Source organism: Scardinius erythrophthalmus, assembly GCF_964197995.2.
Source record: "Scardinius erythrophthalmus genome assembly, chromosome: 18".
In the NCBI taxonomy this organism is placed as follows: domain Eukaryota; kingdom Metazoa; phylum Chordata; class Actinopteri; order Cypriniformes; family Leuciscidae; genus Scardinius; species Scardinius erythrophthalmus.
In genome coordinates this window covers 32,142,391-32,164,497 of record NC_138238.1, presented here as the reverse complement: position 1 = coordinate 32,164,497, position 22,107 = coordinate 32,142,391, and the positions used below count along the sequence as shown (strand labels likewise).

The 22,107-nt window shown below is 37.3% G+C and overlaps 2 protein-coding genes across 6 annotated transcripts in view; both read left to right on the top strand.

The window, feature by feature from the left end:
• myof (myoferlin) overlaps nt 1–1,259 on the top strand; it is a 32,089-nt gene extending 30,830 nt beyond the window's left edge. For all 4 annotated transcript variants that reach the window (XM_081392988.1, XM_081392986.1, XM_081392987.1 and 1 more), the window contains 3 exons: nt 33–142; nt 237–384; nt 486–1,259. In XM_081392988.1, the coding sequence (XP_081249114.1) occupies nt 33–142; nt 237–384; nt 486–524 (297 nt within the window). In that variant the 3' untranslated portion in view covers nt 525–1,259. The remainder of the gene's footprint in view (nt 1–32; nt 143–236; nt 385–485) is intronic.
• Nucleotides 1,260–4,533: 3,274 nt separating this feature from the next.
• LOC308706975 (SUN domain-containing protein 1-like) overlaps nt 4,534–22,107 on the top strand; it is a 31,731-nt gene continuing 14,157 nt past the window's right edge. The window contains exons 1-8 of one of the 2 annotated variants that reach the window (XM_081392928.1): nt 4,534–4,624; nt 13,566–13,742; nt 15,015–15,211; nt 15,327–15,353; nt 15,967–16,194; nt 16,492–16,596; nt 17,961–18,092; nt 19,525–19,605. In XM_081392928.1, coding sequence (XP_081249054.1) covers nt 13,639–13,742; nt 15,015–15,211; nt 15,327–15,353; nt 15,967–16,194; nt 16,492–16,596; nt 17,961–18,092; nt 19,525–19,605 — 874 coding nt within the window. In that variant the 5' untranslated portion in view covers nt 4,534–4,624; nt 13,566–13,638. Of the gene's footprint in view, nt 4,625–4,924; nt 5,051–13,565; nt 13,743–15,014; nt 15,212–15,326; nt 15,354–15,966; nt 16,195–16,491; nt 16,597–17,960; nt 18,093–19,524; nt 19,606–22,107 lie in introns of those variants that run through there. The other variant, XM_081392929.1, reaches the window with a different exon arrangement.

Below are 22,107 nucleotides of genomic sequence, written 5' to 3'. Positions count from 1 at the left end.
TTTAATTGGGCCTTGTTTATATGTTGTTTCAGGGAAAGGTGGAGTTGACTTTGGAGATTGTGAATGAGAAGGAAGCGGATGAGACACCTGCTGGGAAAGGCAGAGATGAGCCCAATATGAATCCGAAACTGGATCCTCCAAAGTAATTGAGTTCTCGCTTTATATACAGTATGTTCATTGTTCTGTGTGTTAACAGAAGATGACCTCAAGATTTGTTTCTCTTTTAAACCTCTCAGGCGACCCGAAACCTCATTCTTTTGGTTCTCAAGTCCATGCAAGACGTGCAAGTTCATAGTGTGGCGAAAATTTAAGTGGATGTTCATTGGCCTGATTGTACTAATCTTGGTGCTATTATTCATTGGGATCTTGTTGTATTCATTACCAGTAAGGACTCACTTCATCAATCCTTTCACAAAGGTTATGTTCAGACTTTTCACTTAAGATGTACAATGCTAATTAATTCTTATTTGTTTTTATTTTTTCAGAACTACATCTCCATGAAAATCGTCAAACCCTTCAATTGAGTGCAGGAGGAGTTCAACTTTGTTGTTTTATCCATGTAATGTATTTGGCATGATCAGGGTTTCACACAGTGAAAGCAGTTAACAGAAATGGTTCATACAGACCATCAATACAGTGTTTTTTGTGGTTGTTCATTTTTCATGTGGTTGTTTAGGTATTTTCCATTAATCACTCTTTTGCACCATTTATTACATTTCATCATGAATTCACTTTTTTGTTCAGGTTTCACTGATGTTTGGAAACATTTGTACACAAACCAAGAAGTGTTTTCTATTGTGAAAATCTTTTATTGTATTATATTCTCAGATCATTTTAAAGTTTATTGGTTAAAGTTATTAAATTGTTAAATAAAGACACAATATGTTTGTTTAAATTGTGTCCATTTGTTTTTGTGTAAATTTAAATTGTCCAAATGTTTCAAGTGTAAGTCTATTGGTCCTGATACATGTATTCTGGGATTGCGATATGAAGCTTACTGGAAAGAAATTCATTGTCGGGAGTAGCTGATTTACACCTTGACCATGGCCTAGAATGTGTGTTGCATTTTGTACCTATTTGACGAGGAAAAAATGTATACTTTTGCTGTGGTCCACTCCTCATGTCCCTTCTGTTAATATTTGGCTGTCAAGTTGCATCCCTTTTACCATTTGAAAACTAACTTATGTTTTACACCAGAAGTCTAATAATTTCTGGCATATTTGGTCTCCTCTTTAAAATTTTCTTTGGATTGTATGTTGAATGCCTTTTATCTCTTGATTTCTGTTCATTCTGGTCCTACTGCCCTTTACTATACCTACCTATACAATATATTATTTGTGCTTTGTACTTTCTATTATTTTGCAAAATAGGGATTGGATCACCCTGATCCAGATGCACACTTTTTCAGATTACCAAATCCGGATTATTAGCGCTCTAAAAAAGATCAAATATCACTTTGTAGACTACTAGCTATAGTAGCTAGCTAAAAAATATATTAGCTATGTAAAAGATAAAATAAAAAGTATAATAGTCAATGTGGGGTCACTTTAACTGTTTTTATTTAAAGAAATAATAAAACAATACAAACATCCCCTTCCTTTTTCACTTTAATTTTACACAAATCCATTGGAACGTGACTTAAATCATAAAGGATAAAAGGCCAATAGTTAACAAAATAATGTTTAGAGCTCTTCGTTTGAAGAGAGTCCAGGGTTCTGAAGCTCTGCTTTTAGGAGTTGAATCTCAAGTCTTGCTTTGGTTTGCAGTAGTTGGGTAAGAGTGATTTGTTCCTCTGCCAGATGAATCTGCATTTCTGCTCTTTCGGGTTCTTGTTTAACAAGTGATTTAGGCATCATCATCTTTGCTTGGGAAAGAACACTTCTGGCTTCTTTTCGGAGCTCCTGTGGCAATAAATACTGGATCTACCAGTGAGGATCCACCTGGTTCCTCAACAGGACTGAGATCCAGAATAAATGCTCCTGCAATAGGAACTGTCACTTTCTTTTTCAGTCGTGGACTCACCATCCCCAACAACACCTTAAATCCATGCAGAGATTGCGAGTTTCTATCTCCAATGATGTCAAGAACCACATCTGTGTAATCACCTCTCCTTTAGGGCCTTTTGGTGCATTTTGCTTCAGCATGATCCGTTGTTGCCCTGGCCTTCTTATCTTTCCATATATATTTCACTTGCTCTGTAGTTCTCTTCTGGCCACACACCATGGCATTCACTTTGGGTGATCTCATCTCAAATATATTTTTGTTAGGTACTTCTCCACCCTTAGTAGAATTAAACTTCCAACTATTGAGGCATAACACCCTCCAGCAAGGCGTGGGTTTCTGCAACTGGGAAATTTGGTCCTTTTGAGACCATGCGACCATATCTTTGGTGTGGTGAATGTAGAGTTTATTGGCCTTGGTCATGATTGAGTGAAGTCAACACAAGCCAAAGCACATCAGCTAAGTGATGTTTTCTGGGTGTGTTTGAAAAGACCAATCACACAGTCGTCTTATTCAGCCTTCCTCAGAGGACTTACATGAGGGGCATTGACATGGCAGGCATTGTCCATCGCCACCACCAGTTTGGAAGGAATGAATTTCATCAAAGAGTGTATGTTGAGCGTACAAAACCACTGGAGAAGTACACATCAGAGGAACTGTGTGCTCACTTTTGCTTTGGGAATGCTGATACTAAGAACATTGCAGACCTTATTAGGCCAAAACTTCAACCTAGAACCCGAAGGAGTCTGTGGAAGAACAGGTCCTCATTGCTCTGTGCTTCTATGCAAACATGGGACTTTCTACCAAGTTGTTGGTGACAATTTAGGAGTGAATAAATCAACTGTCAGTGATGTGATCAATCGCATTGGTGAGCGAAGTCAATCAATTTGTTTAATTTCCAAAGGATGACCAGACTGCCCAGAGCAACAACATGCTTTTTCTTATAGAAACATCCCCAATACTATTAGGGTTATTGAGCACTGATGTGCACATACAAGTGATTGGGATTGATCTTTGATGATTGAACTTGTTTCTCAGATGAACACAACTTTTATGAACTTTTAAGCTTAAATGCAGTCGTCAGAAGTAAAAAGCTAAAGGTGGGCAATAAACGAACTACACCACGGTCCCACGACTTCAACGTCATCAGCACTAATATTCCGACAACTCTTTCAGTTTTTAACTAAACATTTTCCAAGAAAGTTTGAGTTAGAATAGTTTATAAGAGCACAATTATAAGCATTACCAGGCTGTAAAAGCAGATTGAGCTGACGTTCGGCATGATGACGTTTAATCTCCCCGACAGACTCTGTAGTCTAAATTAAGCCAATTGTTAGCATTAGCAACCGCCTTTTTCCAGACACGGTACAACTTGTAAAAATCACAAGTGGGGTAATACTGATGTATCATATAATAAAATGTTAAAGTATCTTGATCTTATGTTCACCACCACAGACCTTATTTCAGCCATTTAACCACAATCCCATAAAAAAAAAAAAAAAAAAAACATTGATTTTGGGACGATGGAACCGGAAGTGCTAAAATGCTAACTCGCTTCCGCGTTTTGGCCTATAAAGTGACGTCATACCTGTACCACTCTATTGGTAGCCCATTGTGTACTTTATACTTAAGCACTATAAAGGTTAAACTAATCAAGAGGAAAATAAAAAGTATATTTTCAACTAATTTTAAAGTTTTATTACATTACATATTACATTACTTATTTTTGTTGTTGAAATCCATGCTTTGCTGGGATCAGTATAATCCAGATTTTTTTTTTTAATTTGTATTTTTTTGATCAAAGGTCTCCCAATCTTGCTACAAACACACACACACACACACACACACACACACACACACACACACACACACACACACACACACACACACACACACACACACAAAAACACAAACTGGCCATACAATCCAGATCAAAACTAAGATTGGATTTTGTGATCTATTCCGATTTCAGAATCCTTTTTTTCGATCCTTTTTTGAACAACCTATGTTCAAGATTTGATCCAATCCGATAGCCATAATCCAGTCAGATTAGTTTTGAACAACTGGCCCCAGGTGCATCAGAGCAGGTTTCTCTTAATTTTGATATTTACTTATTTTGTAATTAAATAAAAACTTTAACAGTAAAAAAAAATAACAGTACAAGCCCTCCAGAATGCGGGGAAAAGATACAAGTGGGTGTTAATATCTCATTATAAAATATGCTACAATTATGACCAAAGTATAGTAAAATGAAAATAAATTCCATAAATCAAAAATAATGGATATGTCATAATATAGGCTATGAAATTAAAAATAAAGGCGCTGTATAAATAAAACTTTATATTAAATATATTACAATAAACATTATTATTAATTACAAATAAATTAAAAAAGTAAAACAAGGTAATAATGCTTGGCGGATATGACGTCGTTTCTAAAGGTCAAGTGCGTGACGTAATATTTAAATAGCCACCTGAGGCGTGATTAGAGAAACGACTCGATAGTTAACGCCGTGACATCATACTATAATGTGAAGCGAAGAGGATCTAGCGCACGAACGTTCAGTGCTTTACTACAGTTCAGTTATTGTAGCTCTGAGAGAAAAATAACGACGTTTGAGCAGGTAAATTACTTTAAGTTCTGTTTGAGCTGCTAACTGGCTAGTCAACTCCGACAGGTGCTGTTGATTCAATATTAACGTTACCCAAAAATAGTTTTCCCTTTTCCGTTATAGGAAAGTAACTGTTATACATTTTCTCCGTGGCGTTTGGTACGTTTATTGTGCGGTTTAATGAATCATCAGTGTGTGAAATGCTGTGTTTTATTTAATGTTGGATGCTCTATTGTTTGTCGTGTTTGTATTTCGCGGCGGTAGGCCGATGCTCTTCTCATTGGTTCGTTCAGCCGCTTTCCCTTGATGATGCGATATTTGAGCTGCTCCGGCTCAGGCTGCCACAAATGGATTATAATGGCATAACGGTGAAACTGGTGCTTTTTCGTCTGTTGAATGCTGGGATTTTTGAGGTTGGAGGACTCAAGACCCGTCCGAGTAAGTCTCTGTTTCTCCATAGATGAGGCGAAGACGCTGCATTTGTATGAGACCGCGTATTATCATGAAACCTGCTTTGGGAATAATACAACACACTGCTGGGCGATTGACTGCACATTTGCTTAAAATATTTAGCGTTGTTTTATATATATATATATATATATATATATATATATATATATATATATATATATATATATATATATATATATATATATATATATATATATATATATATATATATATATATATATTTATATTTTTCATATTTGTATAGCTTAAATGTATCCACACTGCATCCACAAAACAGTATGCTTTTTTTTTTTTTAGCAATTTCACTGTAGTACATGAGAGATTGTGTCTCGTTGTACACACACCCTCCTTTCGTTCACAAGCTAAGACTTCAACTTGTGTTGGATTTTTTTTTTTGGAGAGAGATGTGGTGTTTTTATAATATAAATTATAAATAGCTTGTCTTTAATTCTTGTGTTATGAAAATCAGACACTCATTTATAGGTTAGACCTGTCTGTCATTGCTTGTCCTGTTTGTCTCTTTATCTAAAGACTTGACTTCACTATTATTATTATTATTATTAGAAGAACATTGTATTTCTGCTCTAATTAGTTGGACCAAGTCTATCTGTACTTGCTTTAGATAATTATAATAAAAGAACATCGGCCTGTATTCTGTTTGTATTTTGAATGCATTAGTACACTACATTGCAATTAGTTTGATGCATGAGAGTCCAAGATTTACTGTTTTCTTGGTGTAATTGTTGTTCCAAAAAGGGCCAGTGTGCTCTCTGGTGTGTGTGAAACCTAATGCGTCACTAAAAGGACAAGTTTGCCAATTTTTAACCAGCTTTGTATTGTTACAGTGTCTGTAGTAAATGAACAATAAGCATTGTTTCTCCATGTTACCTGCATGCAGATGTTTATTGTCAGCAAAAGTGATATACATTTGAATTTTTTTTTTTTTTTACACACACACACACACACACACACACACACACACACACACACACACACACACACACACACACACACACACACACACACACACACACACAGTATAGTGATAAGTAGTAAATAATTATATGTGATCAGGATTATGTAATCAGATTCTTAAAATTAAATACTTGTAATTGGATTATATTACTTTTAAAATAGGCCTACTCCTAATCAGACTAGCCTACCTTTTTTTTCCCCCATTGATTACATGATTGTTATATTCACAAAATGGCTGTCAATTATTCATAATTCAATGATTCTCCCTAATTCTCCTAATTTTATCTTAAATTTAACTTTCTAAAAAAGCCTATTGCTTATATATTTTCGGGAAGTCTTCCAGTTTTGTTTTCAGTGTCATTTCAGTGCAGGAATGCTTAGTCATAGATGCTCATTCCACTCTCTCTGTCTGTGTAAGAGTGTGTGGGAGTCAGACGCTGAAACATCGTTCTGGATGTTTGTTTTACATTGTGGTTGAAATGGATGTTATCCAACACGTAAAAACAAGGTGTGTGTTAAGCCTTACACTGTATGATTGCTGTTGTATGAGCTTGCAGGCTTTTTTTTTTTTAAGGGCCCAAGCCCTAAGTAGCAAACCCCCCCCCCCCCCCCCCAACACACACACACACACACACACTTCTGAAACCTTGCACATACGTAGGAAGGGTGCTGTAACTTCTGCATACATTGATTTTGATGAAACTTCTGCTGTGTGTTCGTTGTAGGAGGCCGATCACAAAGACATTGTGAGTTAAAAAAAATTTGGATAACTCAAATCAACCACTTTGCTTGCCAGAGTAGATGGTATTCCTCACCGCTTATGCTGGTCCCCCTCCCGAGTGTGAGCACTCCGACCTGTCCATACAGCATAAGCGGCGAGGAATACCATCTACTCTGGCAAGCATACTAGTATGTGGTTATCATGGGACTTATACTTGTGTGTGGATCATGTGACTCTATTAGGTGTACATTGTATTGCCAGAGTTGCTTCCTGTTTACAACTGAAGATTGTGTTTGGATGAACACCAAAATGTCTTGTTAATTTGTTTTTATCTAGTCCAGTGACTTTTAATAAATTTGTTTTAGCATTTTATTACCTGGATGTTTTAGACGTCATTAATCTACATAGACTATTGTGAGTCAAAGTCATGGCGCCACCAACTGGCTGCACGAAGTGTCACTTTAAAAATGCTTTGAAATCGGCCTCTTATTTTTACCCGCTTTGCTTCAAACTTCATCAGAATAATGTCAAGACAGCGCAGATGTACACCTGTGAAAGGATTCTTAATATCTTGAATGCTATTGCCATGGCAATATGTCAAACTTTAATGTTCTTTTTAGTTGTTTTTGAGACTCTTAGCATGCTTCAAATTGCATGAATCTTGCCAGTAGCAGAGTATGTGAGCATATGATATCGCTCACTGATATCAGAAACCCCGCTCAGAGGAAATTGCGAATAAAGTATTAAGTATGCTTTGAAATCTCGCAAAAGTTCTGCTCATAATATATATGCATATTAAATCCAAAAAATAAACAATACTAGGAGAATAGTTTGTGGTTTATTGGATAGTGTGCAAACTTTTCCTTTGACATGCTAAACTTATTACATGGTTATCAGCATTAAAAGTTAAATCCTTGCCTTTTTTTGCAGTGCACATTTTGTTTTGTTTTCATCAGTTATTTACGGGTCGCTACATTTCTTACAGATTTCTGCTCATTCGAAATCAAATACAGTCAGCACTGTAAGATTACATTTGTTTGATTGCAGTTTTTTAGTGAGAGAGCATTTTGCGTGTGAATAAGTGTTACCTGTTTAAAATGTCCTTTCACCCGATCTCATAAAAGACCGTATCTATAGCACGAAATTTATTTCTTGTACCATTTTTTTTTTCGGCAAAAATATTTTTTTGCGTGCATATGATAGCCTATGCAGTTTGCGCATGCATATGATACGCACTTTATGGCGTGTAATACGCACGGACTCCACACCCCTAATTCTACCCAAGGGGTTTAGTGCTTATCATTTGCACGAAAAAACAGTTTTCGGCATATAAATGGCACAAGAAATAAAATGTGCTATATATGAGCACTTTCGTGAGATCGACTTACAGCATCATATTCAGTAGGCTTGAGAACTATAACCTATCGCAGCCACTCATGTCCATCGGCGTCATCATAACCTTCTAATTTTTTTTCTGATTTGAGTGATCCATCTGTATCATGCTAGCTAAATGTGTTTAACGTGTGAATCCTTACTAAAAATGCAGTTCTATAATGGGCCGTTGGCATGAATTGTACTCGTGATGGAGCAGTAGTGGAGCGCTCTCCTTTTAAAAATCCGCTCGCTCCGCACTCCATTCAAAATCACACCACTCCGCTCCCACTCCTCTCCGCTCACATACTCTGGCCAATAGACATGGGCAAAGCCTTAGAAATGGGTGCGGTGGAGGGGCTCAGTAGTGCCATCTTTTGACTAAAGTGGGGGGTTAGTTTTACCTCCAGTCACTTGTGTACATATATGATCTCTTGGTGGTTTAGAGCAGAGGTCTTCAATCCTGCTCCTGGAGGGCCACTGTCCTGCAAAGTTTAGTTCCAACCCTAATCAAACACACCTGAATCAGCTCATCAAGCTCTTCAGAATTGCTTGATTATTCAAAGGAAGGTGTGCTGAAGCAGGTTGGAACTAAACTCTGCAGGACAGTGGCCCTCCAGGAGCAGGATTGAAGACCTCTGCTTTAGAGTTTAACCCTATCATTGCTGTGTAGTTTTTGCCTGCATTACAGGATAATAAATATCTTAGGACTCCGTTTCGATCAGTTTTAATGGCAGAATAAACGCATAGCCTAGAATCAGTTTATTTTTGGTGCACTGACAACATGGTTTAATAAGGTTTTAAAATAAAGAAATACTTACAGACTTATAAAATTGAGCTGCAAATAACTTCACACTCATCTGAAAGTGACCTAATAGCCTATGACATGAAATTCATCAATTTAAATGATCTTATGGATGTGGCTGCTGTGGTTCATCATAGTGGCACCAGCTAATGTGGTATATTCAAATTACTTTGTAGTCATTATATATATATATATATATATACACACAACAAATGTAAATGTAAATGTGTAAATGCTTATTGCACATGGCTGCCCAGTTGTCATAAATGTATATATAGTTTTTTTTGAGAAATTGTGTGGAAATCGTTGATGCTCTTATGGTCGCGACTCTTGTTGTATGAGAGGAATTACAAGCTGAGTAGAGTATGTTATGAGCCCCTCTCGACCTCCCGATAAATTTTAAAGCTGTTATAGGCTGTCCCCTATTTCCAAATCAAACACAACTACGTCACATATGCTAGATCAATAAATATTAAAGCCCAGTAGCTGTCACACTCAATAAACTCTCATTGTTATTGTTGAAAGGAATTGCTGTGCTGTTCTCTGCTTTTCACCAAATAATTTGCGCACTTTTTTTCTATTTTTTTTTCTATGCTAAGCTATAGAGTAACACGCTCCAGTCTTCGTGTTTAGCACGAAAGCTCGTCTAGCCGTACACTACAGTTCTGCAGTGTACCAGCTGCTTTGACAATTATCAGGTTAACTGACTCGTAACGTGTGCGATGGTGCACAACCTCCCAAATGTTTGAACACCGTGTACACCCGCCTTTAAGGTCTTTGCAATTTGTTTCCTATGATTGGTCAGGGTTTTTTTTTCTCTCTAACGACTGGTGTAACTTATTGACCACATAGACTCATTGAATGATTTCTTTTCTCAGATTGTATATCCAAAAAAAGTCACCCTAGTTTCAAACCACTTCAATTGAGGAAACATTTTTATTTAAAAAAAAAAAAAAAAAGAGAGAAAAAGAAATCGGTCAAATTGCAAAAGTAAATCTAACGTGCTGTAATCATATTTGCTTCCATTTTTCCAAACTTGGCTAAAATTGCATTTTGCAAGTAGGAGATCACTGAAAATTCCCAGGCTACAAATTGAGTTCTTCGCAGATGTGAAAATGCTTTTTACAAGTTAGAATCTTGCAATTACGGTAATTCCAACATAGCATGAACACACCTCTAGGATCTGGTGGAAGGAGCTGCGCATACCTGCATATGTGTGCTTAAGGTTTTTGAGAGATGACTGGTGATTTATTGGCAAAAATCTGACTCTTTTGATTTGGAAGGAAAAATCGATTAAAACGAAAGATGATCCATAAGAGAAAGTGGCATTAGTCAGCTTGATTGTAACTAGTTGTCAAATGTTACATTAGATGATTTGATATTGAAGTTGTCAATGCCATGTGACCACAAGCATTTGTTGTGTAGACACTGACATCAACATGCAGGTGACAGAGCACATCTAAAGTTCAGTTAAAATGCAAACTTTATCCCGTTTGTTTTATTTATTTATTTATTTTTATTAATGTGTATATATTGTTAGGGGGTAACAGTTTAGGACACAAGGAGCAGATGTTTGAAAGACGACCCAGAGTCAGAATTATAATAAATTGAAGAAAAGTTTTACTGAAGATAGTTTGCAGTTTCATCAGCAGAAGTTCAGCTTCAAGACTCACACAGGAGTTCGTAGGCCGCCCCGCTTACAGTTACAAACATCACAGCAGTTATACCATTTCCAAGGTCTAAGCTGCGTCCTTGCTTCAGGTTGAATGATTCTCATTGACTAAGGAAAGATAAACAGTAATTTTCCACACATATACAGATAGACTGAATCATATCTCCATCGATTAGGCAGCTGACACTCGGACCCTGAAGTTAGGCACGTCGTGACCTTCCAGGTCGCCGATCTGGGTTGCTGGGCATCAGCATGTCCCGAACAACTCAGTCAGTCTCCAATAATGCCAGTGGTTCCTTAACCTGTAACAAAGAAGACTAACACACACAACGACACACAGCTTCCTCAAGGTTGGATTTGGCCAGGCTCTAACTATAAACAGGAGAGTCTTCTCTAAACATCAAGATAATACGTTCTTTCTTTTAAGGATAGGACACTTTAGTCTAACTGGAAAGTAAGGCTTTAACAAAGAAATGGTCCCTTAAACTATAGACTTCAATGACCCCTGTGACTTATAGTCGTCAGGGTATCCTAGAAAAACTGATGTAGCCTATGTTAAAGACCTTTCTCAAACAAAACATCTTTCCATATTTCATTTCTGGAAGCTAAATAAGCAAGCACTTTTACTGCATTTATATCAAATACAGATATTAAAGAATACATGAAAGGAATATTTCAGTAATCACACTGGTAACTTCTATAACTAAGTAAAATCCTAGAGAAGTCATTCAACTCATGTGATATTTAGAAGGAAAAATATTAATACCTTGATTATAATCACTCATTACATACATTGAAGCAGCAGTGGATTCCAAAATCCACACCCTTCAATAAAATTATTTTCCCTCTAATAAATAGCTTAAGTTATATCTTGACTTTACAGCTAAAAGTTAAGTCCGAGACACTTTGTCATAGAATGTAAAACAGTGATTGGTTTAAAAATGTTTAAGCATTCTTGCCAATGCATCAAAATTGTCACAATCATTCTGGCAATTAAAAAAATTCAACAAAATTCACAACAATAGTTTAAACATTCAGAAAACCTGCATTAGCATAAATAAGGCATAAGAGCACAACTAGCCAATGAATAACAGATCTGTTAACTAACCTGAAATGCACTCGCACTGACCCTGGATCCGCAGAACATCATCATTGCTCAGTCCTGCACATTACTGCGCGGTGTAAACCGTAATGTGTCTCGGCTGATCACATGATTGGATCACCAGAGATTAATAGCAGGTGTAAACTGGGTCTGACTCTGGATTTCCTCCTTTTTTAGCAGTTGCAGATGCAATTCATCCCACGTCCAAAGTACAGCGATGCACTTTTAAAATGGATAGATGGCGACAGAGGTAATGAGGGAGGGACAGGGAATGTTTAGTGGCTCACATGTCACGTATACAGGAGATAAACACAGGAAGTAGAGCAAGCCTTTTTAATTCGCTTGATCCCTCCAGAGCTCCTTGTGCCTGAGTGTGTGCAGATTTTTTCCATGGGATGACCAGTGACGACTCGTGGGATCTGGAGAGCTGGGGCTGGACTGTACTGTGTGTTCTTTTTTCTTTTTTCTGTGTTTGAATATATATGATAAAGCATTAGCCAGAATCCTAGCAAAGTGCTGTTTTTTTACAGTTAATTTAAGGCTGGAACTGGTAAGCTGAAGTTAATTCTACATTGTCAGGTTACTGTTTAGCATGTTTTGCTCAGCAGCTGCTGTCTGAATGGCCTTTGTCACACTGTCAGACCTCAAGCAAGCAGAACTGCTCCAAAGTTCACAGACTTGAATGCTGGGATTGTTCCTAGAGAGATTGCAGTTGCTTCTGCCCATGAACCATTGGCACTGTCTTCATTGGAAACATTGAGCTTAGAATTGATGACTGCGCACAGCTAGTGAAAAATGACCAGACCATTGTGTATTTAATTTTAAGTGTATTGCTTTGATTCCTTGTTAAGTGCATTGTTTACAGGTTTCATTTTCTCTGTCTTCAGCTTTTTTATGGTGTTCATCAGCTGGTCTGTTTTGCCCAATCAGAATAGAAGTTTTAACCTATGGAGTCTAAGGGGGTTTTATGGGCCCTGGAGATGTTTTGACATGTCCTGACATTTATGCTTAATTCTAACATTTTCATGACTAAAGTCTGATTACACTGTTCAGCATGAACTCTATGCAAATATATTTCACATTATTGTAGCATTCTTCACTCTATAAATTAACCATACACTGATTCTTGATAAATATATTAAATGCAATCACAAATTCAGTTTTCTTTCAAGGATTGTTTCATTTGAGTGGTTATATGTCAACAATTTTTTTACATTTCCCCACAAAGACAAATGCGTTTCGTATATATCTCTCTGTGCTTTGACACAAGGACAGAGACCATCTCTTGTCTAATATTTTAGTTTTCACCTGATGTTAAGCAACTTGTTGTAAAAGGTCTGAAGAGCAAATATCTTCCACAGGTGCAAGACATTTAGGATATATTTGTTGCGCTGCCAGTAAAGTGAAACTAAATTACCGGCATGTGGGAAGTGCGCTTTACAAATAAACTTGACGTGCCTTACCAAGTCTAATAACAAGCAAAAACTGTGTTAAATAGAATTTGATGTGCAAGTAAAAAAAGAATCTGGCTTACAGTGTTTCTACTTTACTAGAGACACCTTTTCATATATGTTTGCTTAGTGAATTTATGATTCTTTTGCTGTCATAGGTGATATGCAATTGTAATGCAGGTGACAGACCTGGAACTATTTCATAGCTGTGTTTACTAAAATAATAATTGCACACCTTAGAATATTTGTCCACCATTCATAATCGAGCATTAAACGTATACCAGTATATAATGCATACCAGATTTCATTGTATAATTGCTACTGTTCTGTAGTAGCTGATGTTAGTCAACATCCTTTTTTTTCCTTTACCTTTTTTCTCTCTCAGTTCCAGCTACTCCTCTTCAGTGCTAGACTTTGAGAGCGAGCTCAGGATTGGGCCCGTCTACGAGTCACCCAGGATGTCCAGACGCAGTCTCCGTCTGCACACCACCACAAGTCAATATGGAGACGACAGTTTGCTTGACTCGGCACTCCACCACAGCGCTGCCTACAGCCGGGATAAGTGAGTACAGTTTGCACATGAAAATCAGCAGTGTATTAATAAGCAAGAGGATTTAATTTTTAATGTTGACAAAAGTTTAGAGGAAAAGACATCAATGATCAACTAAAATTGGAGAAGATGCAGAGAAAAGCTACAATTTAAATTACATTAAGTTTTTCTAGTTGCATTGCAAATCTGAACAGATTTTTAAAGGGGTTATGAATTGAGAAATCAATTTCCTTGATCTTTTGACATGTAAGTTCATTTTACTGTTAAAAACATTCTGTAAGTCCTAAAACGGCTTTTATTGAAACCAAGCTCAGAAAACCAGCTTGTTTGGAATTGTCACGTTAACGTAATAGTCTGACAGAAGAGTCTGCAGAATCAAATCAACGCCGCCTTCATCTTTGCGTCTTTGGCCCTGCCCACTGGCACACTCTGTTTACTGAGTGCGCACAGAGCCACGCAGACAGTGTAAACTCTGAATCATCCTAGGATGTTTGATTCTTTACAAAAAGAGCTATTCATCTGGTGAATTTTTCATTTTGCAGAAAAACAAAATATCGCAATGTTTTTTCCAATATTATGCAGCTCTACTAGGCAATGTATGCATCATACTCTTGACAATTTTGTAAGTTGATACTGAGGAAAAACTCAGCATCATACGCTAAGCGACTGAGTGTCACACACTAATGTCTCCAATCCACACATAAAAATCTCAAGCGACTGATTGCTAGGAGATGCATGACCGATGAAAATAAACATGTAGGCTATGTACAGGAGCTGAATGGAGTTGTGTTGTATTGAGTCATGAAAAAAAACAAGCCAAGTGCATTTGGGTACGGTCTTGATTAGAATGGCCTGTACAGATTGCAACAGGAGTTAAATCTCATTAAGTTAAGAAAGGTGTGTGTGTGTGTCATAGACTTTGATACGCGTTCTAAAATTGGCTCAAAATATAATATTTGTTATTCCCTATTCGGATGAAATCATTGTCTGAAGCTTAAAAAAAAATCTCAGTCTGTGCCCATCATACGCTACAAAATACGCAGACTTTTATTTTGACTGTGCTTTGAGCACATCAGAATTATGAGTGACTAAAGTATTATATAGCGTTTAAATGGTGTAATATATATTGCACATTAGCTTTATATCAACCATCAAAAAAAACATATCAATTCATTAATATAAAGACATATTTCGGTTCTGTGAGCATATGAAAATTGTACAGTTATTTCAAGCTCCCATTTATCTATATTTTTGCTTCTCTAATTCTGTCTCTTTCTATTGTAGGACTCTGAGCAGAAGAGCTTATCACACTGTTTCAGGGTCAACACAGATTGTTCAAACACCAAGGTCTGCCTCAACGTCAATCCTCCAAGCCCATTACAGCACCATCAACAGCTGTGCGCCCAGTGATGCCTCTCTGCTGTCCTCTCTGCTAGATGAGTCCTCTATACAGGAACGCACTGTAGTTGACAGCTTCTGGGGTCAGTGCCAGCTGACCTTCATGATCACCCCAATGTTATACTCTGAGTTTAAATGAACTGAGATTGATGGACAGCTGAAGCATTGATTTGTGAATTATTTTTTGTTTAATATTAGGTTTGGACGAAGACCGTGACATCGAGGGTAAGTGTGTGCTCCAGCTGAACGCATACTCTTAGATCAGAGTAACAGTTAAAGTCTTTTTCTCTTTTCTTTTGAGAAGTAGGTTAACATTAGCCTATCAACATAAAGACAGACCACAAGCTAATATAATGTTTTTAGTAATGTGCTTCTATTGAAGTGATGGATTGATGGATTGATGGATGGGTGAAAGATGGAAAAATAGAGGGATGGATTGTAAATGGAAAGATAGAGGGGTGGATGGAAAGAGAGGGATGGATGTAGGGATGGATTGTGAATGGAAAGATAGAGGGGTGGATGGATGGTGAATTAAGAGATGGATGATGGTAAGATAGAGGGGTGGATGGGAAGATGGAGGGATGGAAAGAGGATTGGATGGTAGAGGAATGGATAGTAGATGAATAGAAAGATGGAGGGATGGTAGATGGAATGAAAGAGATGGATGGAAAGAGAAGGATGGGTGGAGGGAGGGATAAAAGGATGGAGAGAGGAATAGATCTTGGAATTAGTAGTTCATTGATCAATATAGCTTTTTTTTCTTCAAAACGTAGTTTAATGTTGTGATTTTTATCTTGTGGTTGGTTTTGGTTGAACTATTTTTGGATTTTTATTTCAGACCAAACTATCATTGCGCACCACAGCACAGTGGAGGCCAAAACACAGACTTCTACAGCACAGAACGGCTACTTCTGCAAAGACTGCCCCATCACCTCTCCCTCCAAGAACAACAGTTTCCTTCATGATGCTCCTGGTCATCAGGCGTCGTTGACAGAGTCACCCAGCACAGCTTCCTTTCCAAACACTACATTGTACTGCAGGGACAATAATCGCAGACACAAGCCAGGTGAGTGTTTGAAAATCCGCTATAAAGTAATCTTTTACATGCCTGCAGTGTAAGAGTATTTCTGTCCCCCTTTTTTTTTGGTCATTTCAAGCACATTACATTGTGGGTATACAGTATTCATGTGTTCCTAATGTAGTGCAAACTCAACTGTCTGTCACATCCATGTCGTCAGGTTTTTCCTGGTGTCTGAAAACGCGCCTCACGAGTCTGTCCTTTCTTTGGTTGCTTCTTTGATAAGATGTCTGTTATAACTAATTCTGAAGGAAACGAGCAGGCTTGACTTCATTGTGTCCACAGGGGTACTGGGGATGTTGTCTGAGATGTGCCTTCATAGCAGCAGGCGAATTGCTGCATTTGTGGTGTACATATGCACACTGCTGATGCAGATGGCTCTACTCAAAGGTATCAGCCTTTTAGTCTGGTGTTCACCTCTGTAGTTTGTGGTGTTTCTCACTGGATGGTTTATGCCTTTTTGGGAATCTTTCACCTGTTTGCAAACATGTTTCACTGTCAGGACATAAAACTAACTGAATACTTAAAAGGTGCACCGAATACTTTCAGTGTGCACAACCACCTTAGGCCAGAAACGTTTAATGCAAGTACATGTGCTCAAGTCTGCAAAATTGCAAACGTGTTTGTACTGATTGTACATGCTTTAATGTAGTGACAATATCAGTGCTCAAGGGGGCGAAAATAAAAAAAAGTGAGTTTTTCGCAAAAATGTATTGTAAAACTCAAGGGGGCGATAGTTACCTTCAAATGTCTGTCTAGAATCCTTTTGTGTTCATGTACTTGCATAGTTTGTTTTGGGACTTGGACATGTACTAGGCTATATACTGTACTGAGCTTAGGGACATGCAGAGAGTTCCACAGGGGCTCAAATGTAAAAAAGGGTGGGTGGGTGGGGTGGTTCAAAAGTTTGGACGCATTACTCTTTTTAATGTTTTTAAAAGTCTCTTATGCTCATCAAGCCTGCATTTATTTGGTCAAAATACAGAAAAAACAGTAATATGAAATATTACTGCAATTTAAAATAATGGTTTTCTATTTTAATATACCCTATTTTTTTCAGGATTCTTTGAATAAAAAGTTTTGTACCAATATACACTACCGTTCAAAAGTTTTGTTATTTTCTTTCTTTTTTTGAAAGAAATTAATACTTTTATTCAGTAAGGATGTGCTAATTGTCGTTGTTTGAGAGGGGCACTTTTGATTAATTTTGAAAAGGGGCTTGAGCAACCACAGCACAACCCAATCCCAACCCCCCCGACTGCGCTACTCTCTGTATGCATGCAAAGCAACCTATTGGGGAGAGATGTTCTCCACAACCACTGTCACTTGCTCTCTGTTCGGTCATTGTGTTTTTGCTGTGTTAGAGATATACCTTGATTTTAATATCTTTTGTTGATCTGGAACGACGTTCCTGTCCAAAAACAGTCATGACCCCTATCCCTAAACCTAACCCTACCCATTACTTATCCCTAAAATTAGAGGTGAATAAGATAATGATAGGTGAATAAGAATGGTGTTGGAGCCCCTAACCCTTGTTGTAAGCCTAAACTTCACATAAACTGTAAAACTATCCATCAAATCTGATTGGTTGATAGTAATGTTGTTCCAGGATCAACAAGGATGTTGATTCAAGAACATGTTTTACTTGGTGAAATCACATTCACAATCTCGGTCCACAGTCTCTCCAGACAAGCTCCATCAGTTTGACCATCAAACCTTATATGTTGGTTTAATATCAGTCTATATTTCTCCAGGCCTGCTGTTATCAGTGTTTCACTGGTTTGTGCGGGTGTGTAATGGAGTTGTTCGCTCCACAGCCACTGTGCTAAAGAAGACACTGCAGTCTGTTCAGCAGAAGAGAGCTACAAATGGCTGTACTAACAGAGGTATTGATTTTTCAGACCCTCTGGTGACTGGATCATGTTCACTTAACCTAAATATTGTGCACACTGTACAAGCAACCAGAACCGTCATCTTAAAGAACTCGCACTCTTAAAGGTGTAACACATTTTGCTCTTGATATCGCACCAATTAATTTCAAGAGAAAATGATTCATTTAGGGAATTTTGAGGTGCTTTTTTCTGGGTTTCATAGAAATGTTAGATCATTGGTGCAGCAAAAGATTACCATGAACTGCTGGACCGGGGCTTGTTTGAGACTAGGAAAATACTCTGTAAAATATTTGTCCACCTTTGTCCTCAAATCTGGAAAATATCCTCAGACAAATACCTAATAAATGTATATTTAAATATAAAAAAATTTAAGATGGACAAATCTGGTCCTCAAAGCAAAATGCAATTGAGGAGCCCTGATGTAAATGGCCCCTTTCTGGTATCCTTGCAGGCATCATGCAAAGGTTACCGGCTTTTCGTCGTCTTGAAATTGAAGTTGCGATAATGGATATAACCGTGCGTAACCCAGGTTAGTAAGTGGTTTTTATCACCGTGTTGAAGTCACCCTAAAGGTGAAGTGTATCTTTGTCACTTGTGGCATTGAATAGAACTTAAATGTTTTCAAACATACCGAACACCACAGAGGCCATTTTGTTATTTAATGGCACAACACCAGTGTTCGCATTAGTACCCTTAGTAAAAATGACCATCACTTTTTCATTTTTTTTTTACCTGTTCTTAGGAAGTGTAATATATAGCACTTTCCACAAATCGAGTTAATACGTTTATCCAAAACTTGTCAAGATCTCTACAAAAAAAAGTGCTTTGTGTACCCTTTTCTTAGTGCAATGACATCAATATAACTTATTTTATATATGCCTAGAGCGCAGTTATTTTATTTTTTGTAAAGCTTACATAAGTGATGGTAAAGCCAATGTAATGCTGCTAATCTAGTAGCATCTAACTTTTTGATCGTTACTTACAACCATCTGGGCTGTAACTCGTTTTTCCGCATCTTTTCCGAGTTAAAAATCCCTGAACACTTGCTTTAAATCGGTTTCTGGTTGAGGAATCCATGTGACAATCACTTTTAGGTTTTACCCATCAGCAATCCCATGGTGCCTTGGGTTATGCTGAGCAGCCGTTTCCTGATAAACCTTTCTCACCCTCTCTCACTCCTTTAACAGGCCGCTTTAGTCTCCACATCTCTTCCATGGTGTTTGACCGCCTACATCCACTATAACCTTAAACTTTTCTTTCCCTTCAGATGTTCTGCGTAGCATGATTACATTGGGCGTAAACAAATGCGCCTCTCCACTGAGCACTGCCTTGGTTACATGCAAATCTCTGGAGGGATGGAGAGAGACTGGTACAGAACTCTTGGTTTTATCTAATGTTTGTTTGTTCTCTTTCTGATCCGTCATAGGCAATGAGAAATACTACAGCAGTATGAGTGTTAAAGAGGTAGTGCTGCAAAAGGAGCAGCCAAAGTTCAGCGGCATACTGTGTAAGTACACATTCTTTTCTTTCAGATATTTTTCCATTTAAGTTGCTACTATAGGAAAAATTAACTGAAATCTTTTCCAGTTTTTTCCAAATTTTTTTGAAAAATTTTTCCATTAACTGTGCTAATTGATTATGCTGCCTGTTTAGATGCCTTTCCTTTGGGCAAACTATAAGGCAATATCACACTGAGTTGGACAAAGCGATAGAAATTTTGATTTACAATTCAAAATGAATCAAAAACATAATTGTAATCAGTGCATCAAAATGTATATGTTTTTCACATGATTTTTTTGACACAATCAGCCGCTTATGTGATTCCAATTCAATTACAGTTGGAGATTGAGTAATATACTGCCATGCAAATTGGATCCCTTACCCTGGCAAATAAATCAGTGTAGATATAATATAGTTTAATCGGCCCTCAGAAAGCCACGCTTACTGTGCATCCACATTGGTAACTGGAAAAACTGATTGCTTAAATGCTACCTTAGAAGGTAGATGCCTAGACAGGCTCACTAGGTTGTGTAGAAAAGCCAGTTGTATACCCTCATGTATAATGGTAGAGTGATGCAATAATGTAGATATCACAGGCTCAGTGTTTGCACACTAAACACTGTTACAGCCTCTTTTTAAAATGCTTACATTGGTGGATATCATTGGATGAAGACCGCAGCAAAAGTAGAACTTAAGCCTACATATTATTCATTTTCAACCGTACGCTGATCCTAACAGGTGATGACTGCAAAAGGAAGCAGAATTTTGCAACGGACTCTCAGTCTTCCCAGGAACAGAAGCCTGTAGGGACTTTATGGTGGCTCATAGTTTTTACAGGTTATATGCTCATCACTTCTTACCCCTCAATCTTGGTCCTTCCGAGAGCTTCTGGTTTGGAAATGGTGGGCAAGCCAGTTAATGCTGCTGTGAACTCCTTCCCCGCATTAATGTCTTTCAGGTTGTGGTCGGCAGTTTGTTCCCTAGCAGTTGTGGGTTTGTCCTGGTGAAGAGCTTTCAGACGTCCTTGCATGGCTATTTTTGCTTTCTTTCTTTCTTTCTTTCTTTCTTTCTTTCTTTCTTTCTTTCTTTCTTTCTTTCTTTCTTTCTTTCTTTCTTTCTTTCTTTCTTTCTTTCTTTCTTTCTTTCTTTCTTTCTTTCTTTCTTTCTTTCTTTCTTTCTTTCTTTCTTTCTTTCTTTCTTTCTTTCTTTCTTTCTTTCTTTCTTTCTTTCTTTCTTTCTTTCTTTCTTTCTTTCTTTCTTTCTTTCTTTCTTTCTTTCTTTCTTTCTTTCTTTCTTTCTTTCTTTCTTTCTTTCTTTCTTTCTTTCTTTCTTTCTTTCTTTCTTTCTTTCTTTCTTTCTTTCTTTCTTTCTTTCTTTCTTTCTTTCTTTCTTTCTTTCTTTCTTTCTTTCTTTCTTTCTTTCTTTCTTTCTTTCTTTCTTTCTTTCTTTCTTTCTTTCTTTCTTTCTTTCTTTCTTTCTTTCTTTCTTTCTTTCTTTCTTTCTTTCTTTCTTTCTTTCTTTCTTTCTTTCTTTCTTTCTGTGGCTCTATTGCTCTGATTCCAGTTGGGACTCACCTGCTTGTTGACTCGGTGTAGTTAGAACTTTCCTTTTCAGTTTTGCTCTCAGGACCATATTAATTTATTTGAGGGATTTACTTGTGCTTTTACCCCCTTCAACCCCTTTGCTGTTTTTAGGTGGAGTGTCTTTCTTGACATGCACCTCATGTTGTTGTTTTTTTTCAGCCTTATTCAATACTACATATGCCAAAGATTTATATGCAATAGAGATTTTATTTACAGATACAATGGGGTCCAAAATCTGACATGACAAACGAACCCCCTCCAGTTTAAAGCTGGAAATATTTTATTTATTTATATTTAAAACATGCGATAAAATGAGATTCAACATGCTGTTGAAGTCAGTACTCAAATGTAAGCAAATTAGTGATATTGAGCTAATGATTTTTTTTTAAAACAGATGGACTAAATGGATTATCTTCAATTGAAGCACAAGATACTCTTTGCCGTTTTCTCACATTTATAATATTTTTTTTAACGCGTGTTTGTCACATGGCAATTTTTCATCTTGTCTGTCCTTAATTGTAAACTGGCCCTTTTTTGCTGTTGTGCCTTTAAGACATTTATGTAAACATCCCTTTTGCATGTGAAATTCTGCACTTGCAGTGAGTTTGGTTTCATTTTGAACTGCCCCATCCCTTAATTTCAGCCTCTGTTTCAGAGCAAGATTTTTAATGAATGGATAGGGGCGGATGTTTTGAAGTTTAAGTATTTTCATAGTACAGTGAACTCTTGTAATAAAATCAAGGTTGTGTGGGTGTAAATGTGTTTGTCACTTTTCCCTCAGGCTACATTGACTTTGTCTTACCTTGTTTATTTAGGAAAATGCAAAATGGAAGTGTTTTCAATAGTCTCAAATATCTGGACCTTACAGTATATACAGCAGTATTACATTGTTTCATGTACTCTAATTTTAGGAGGCCTGTCTTTTT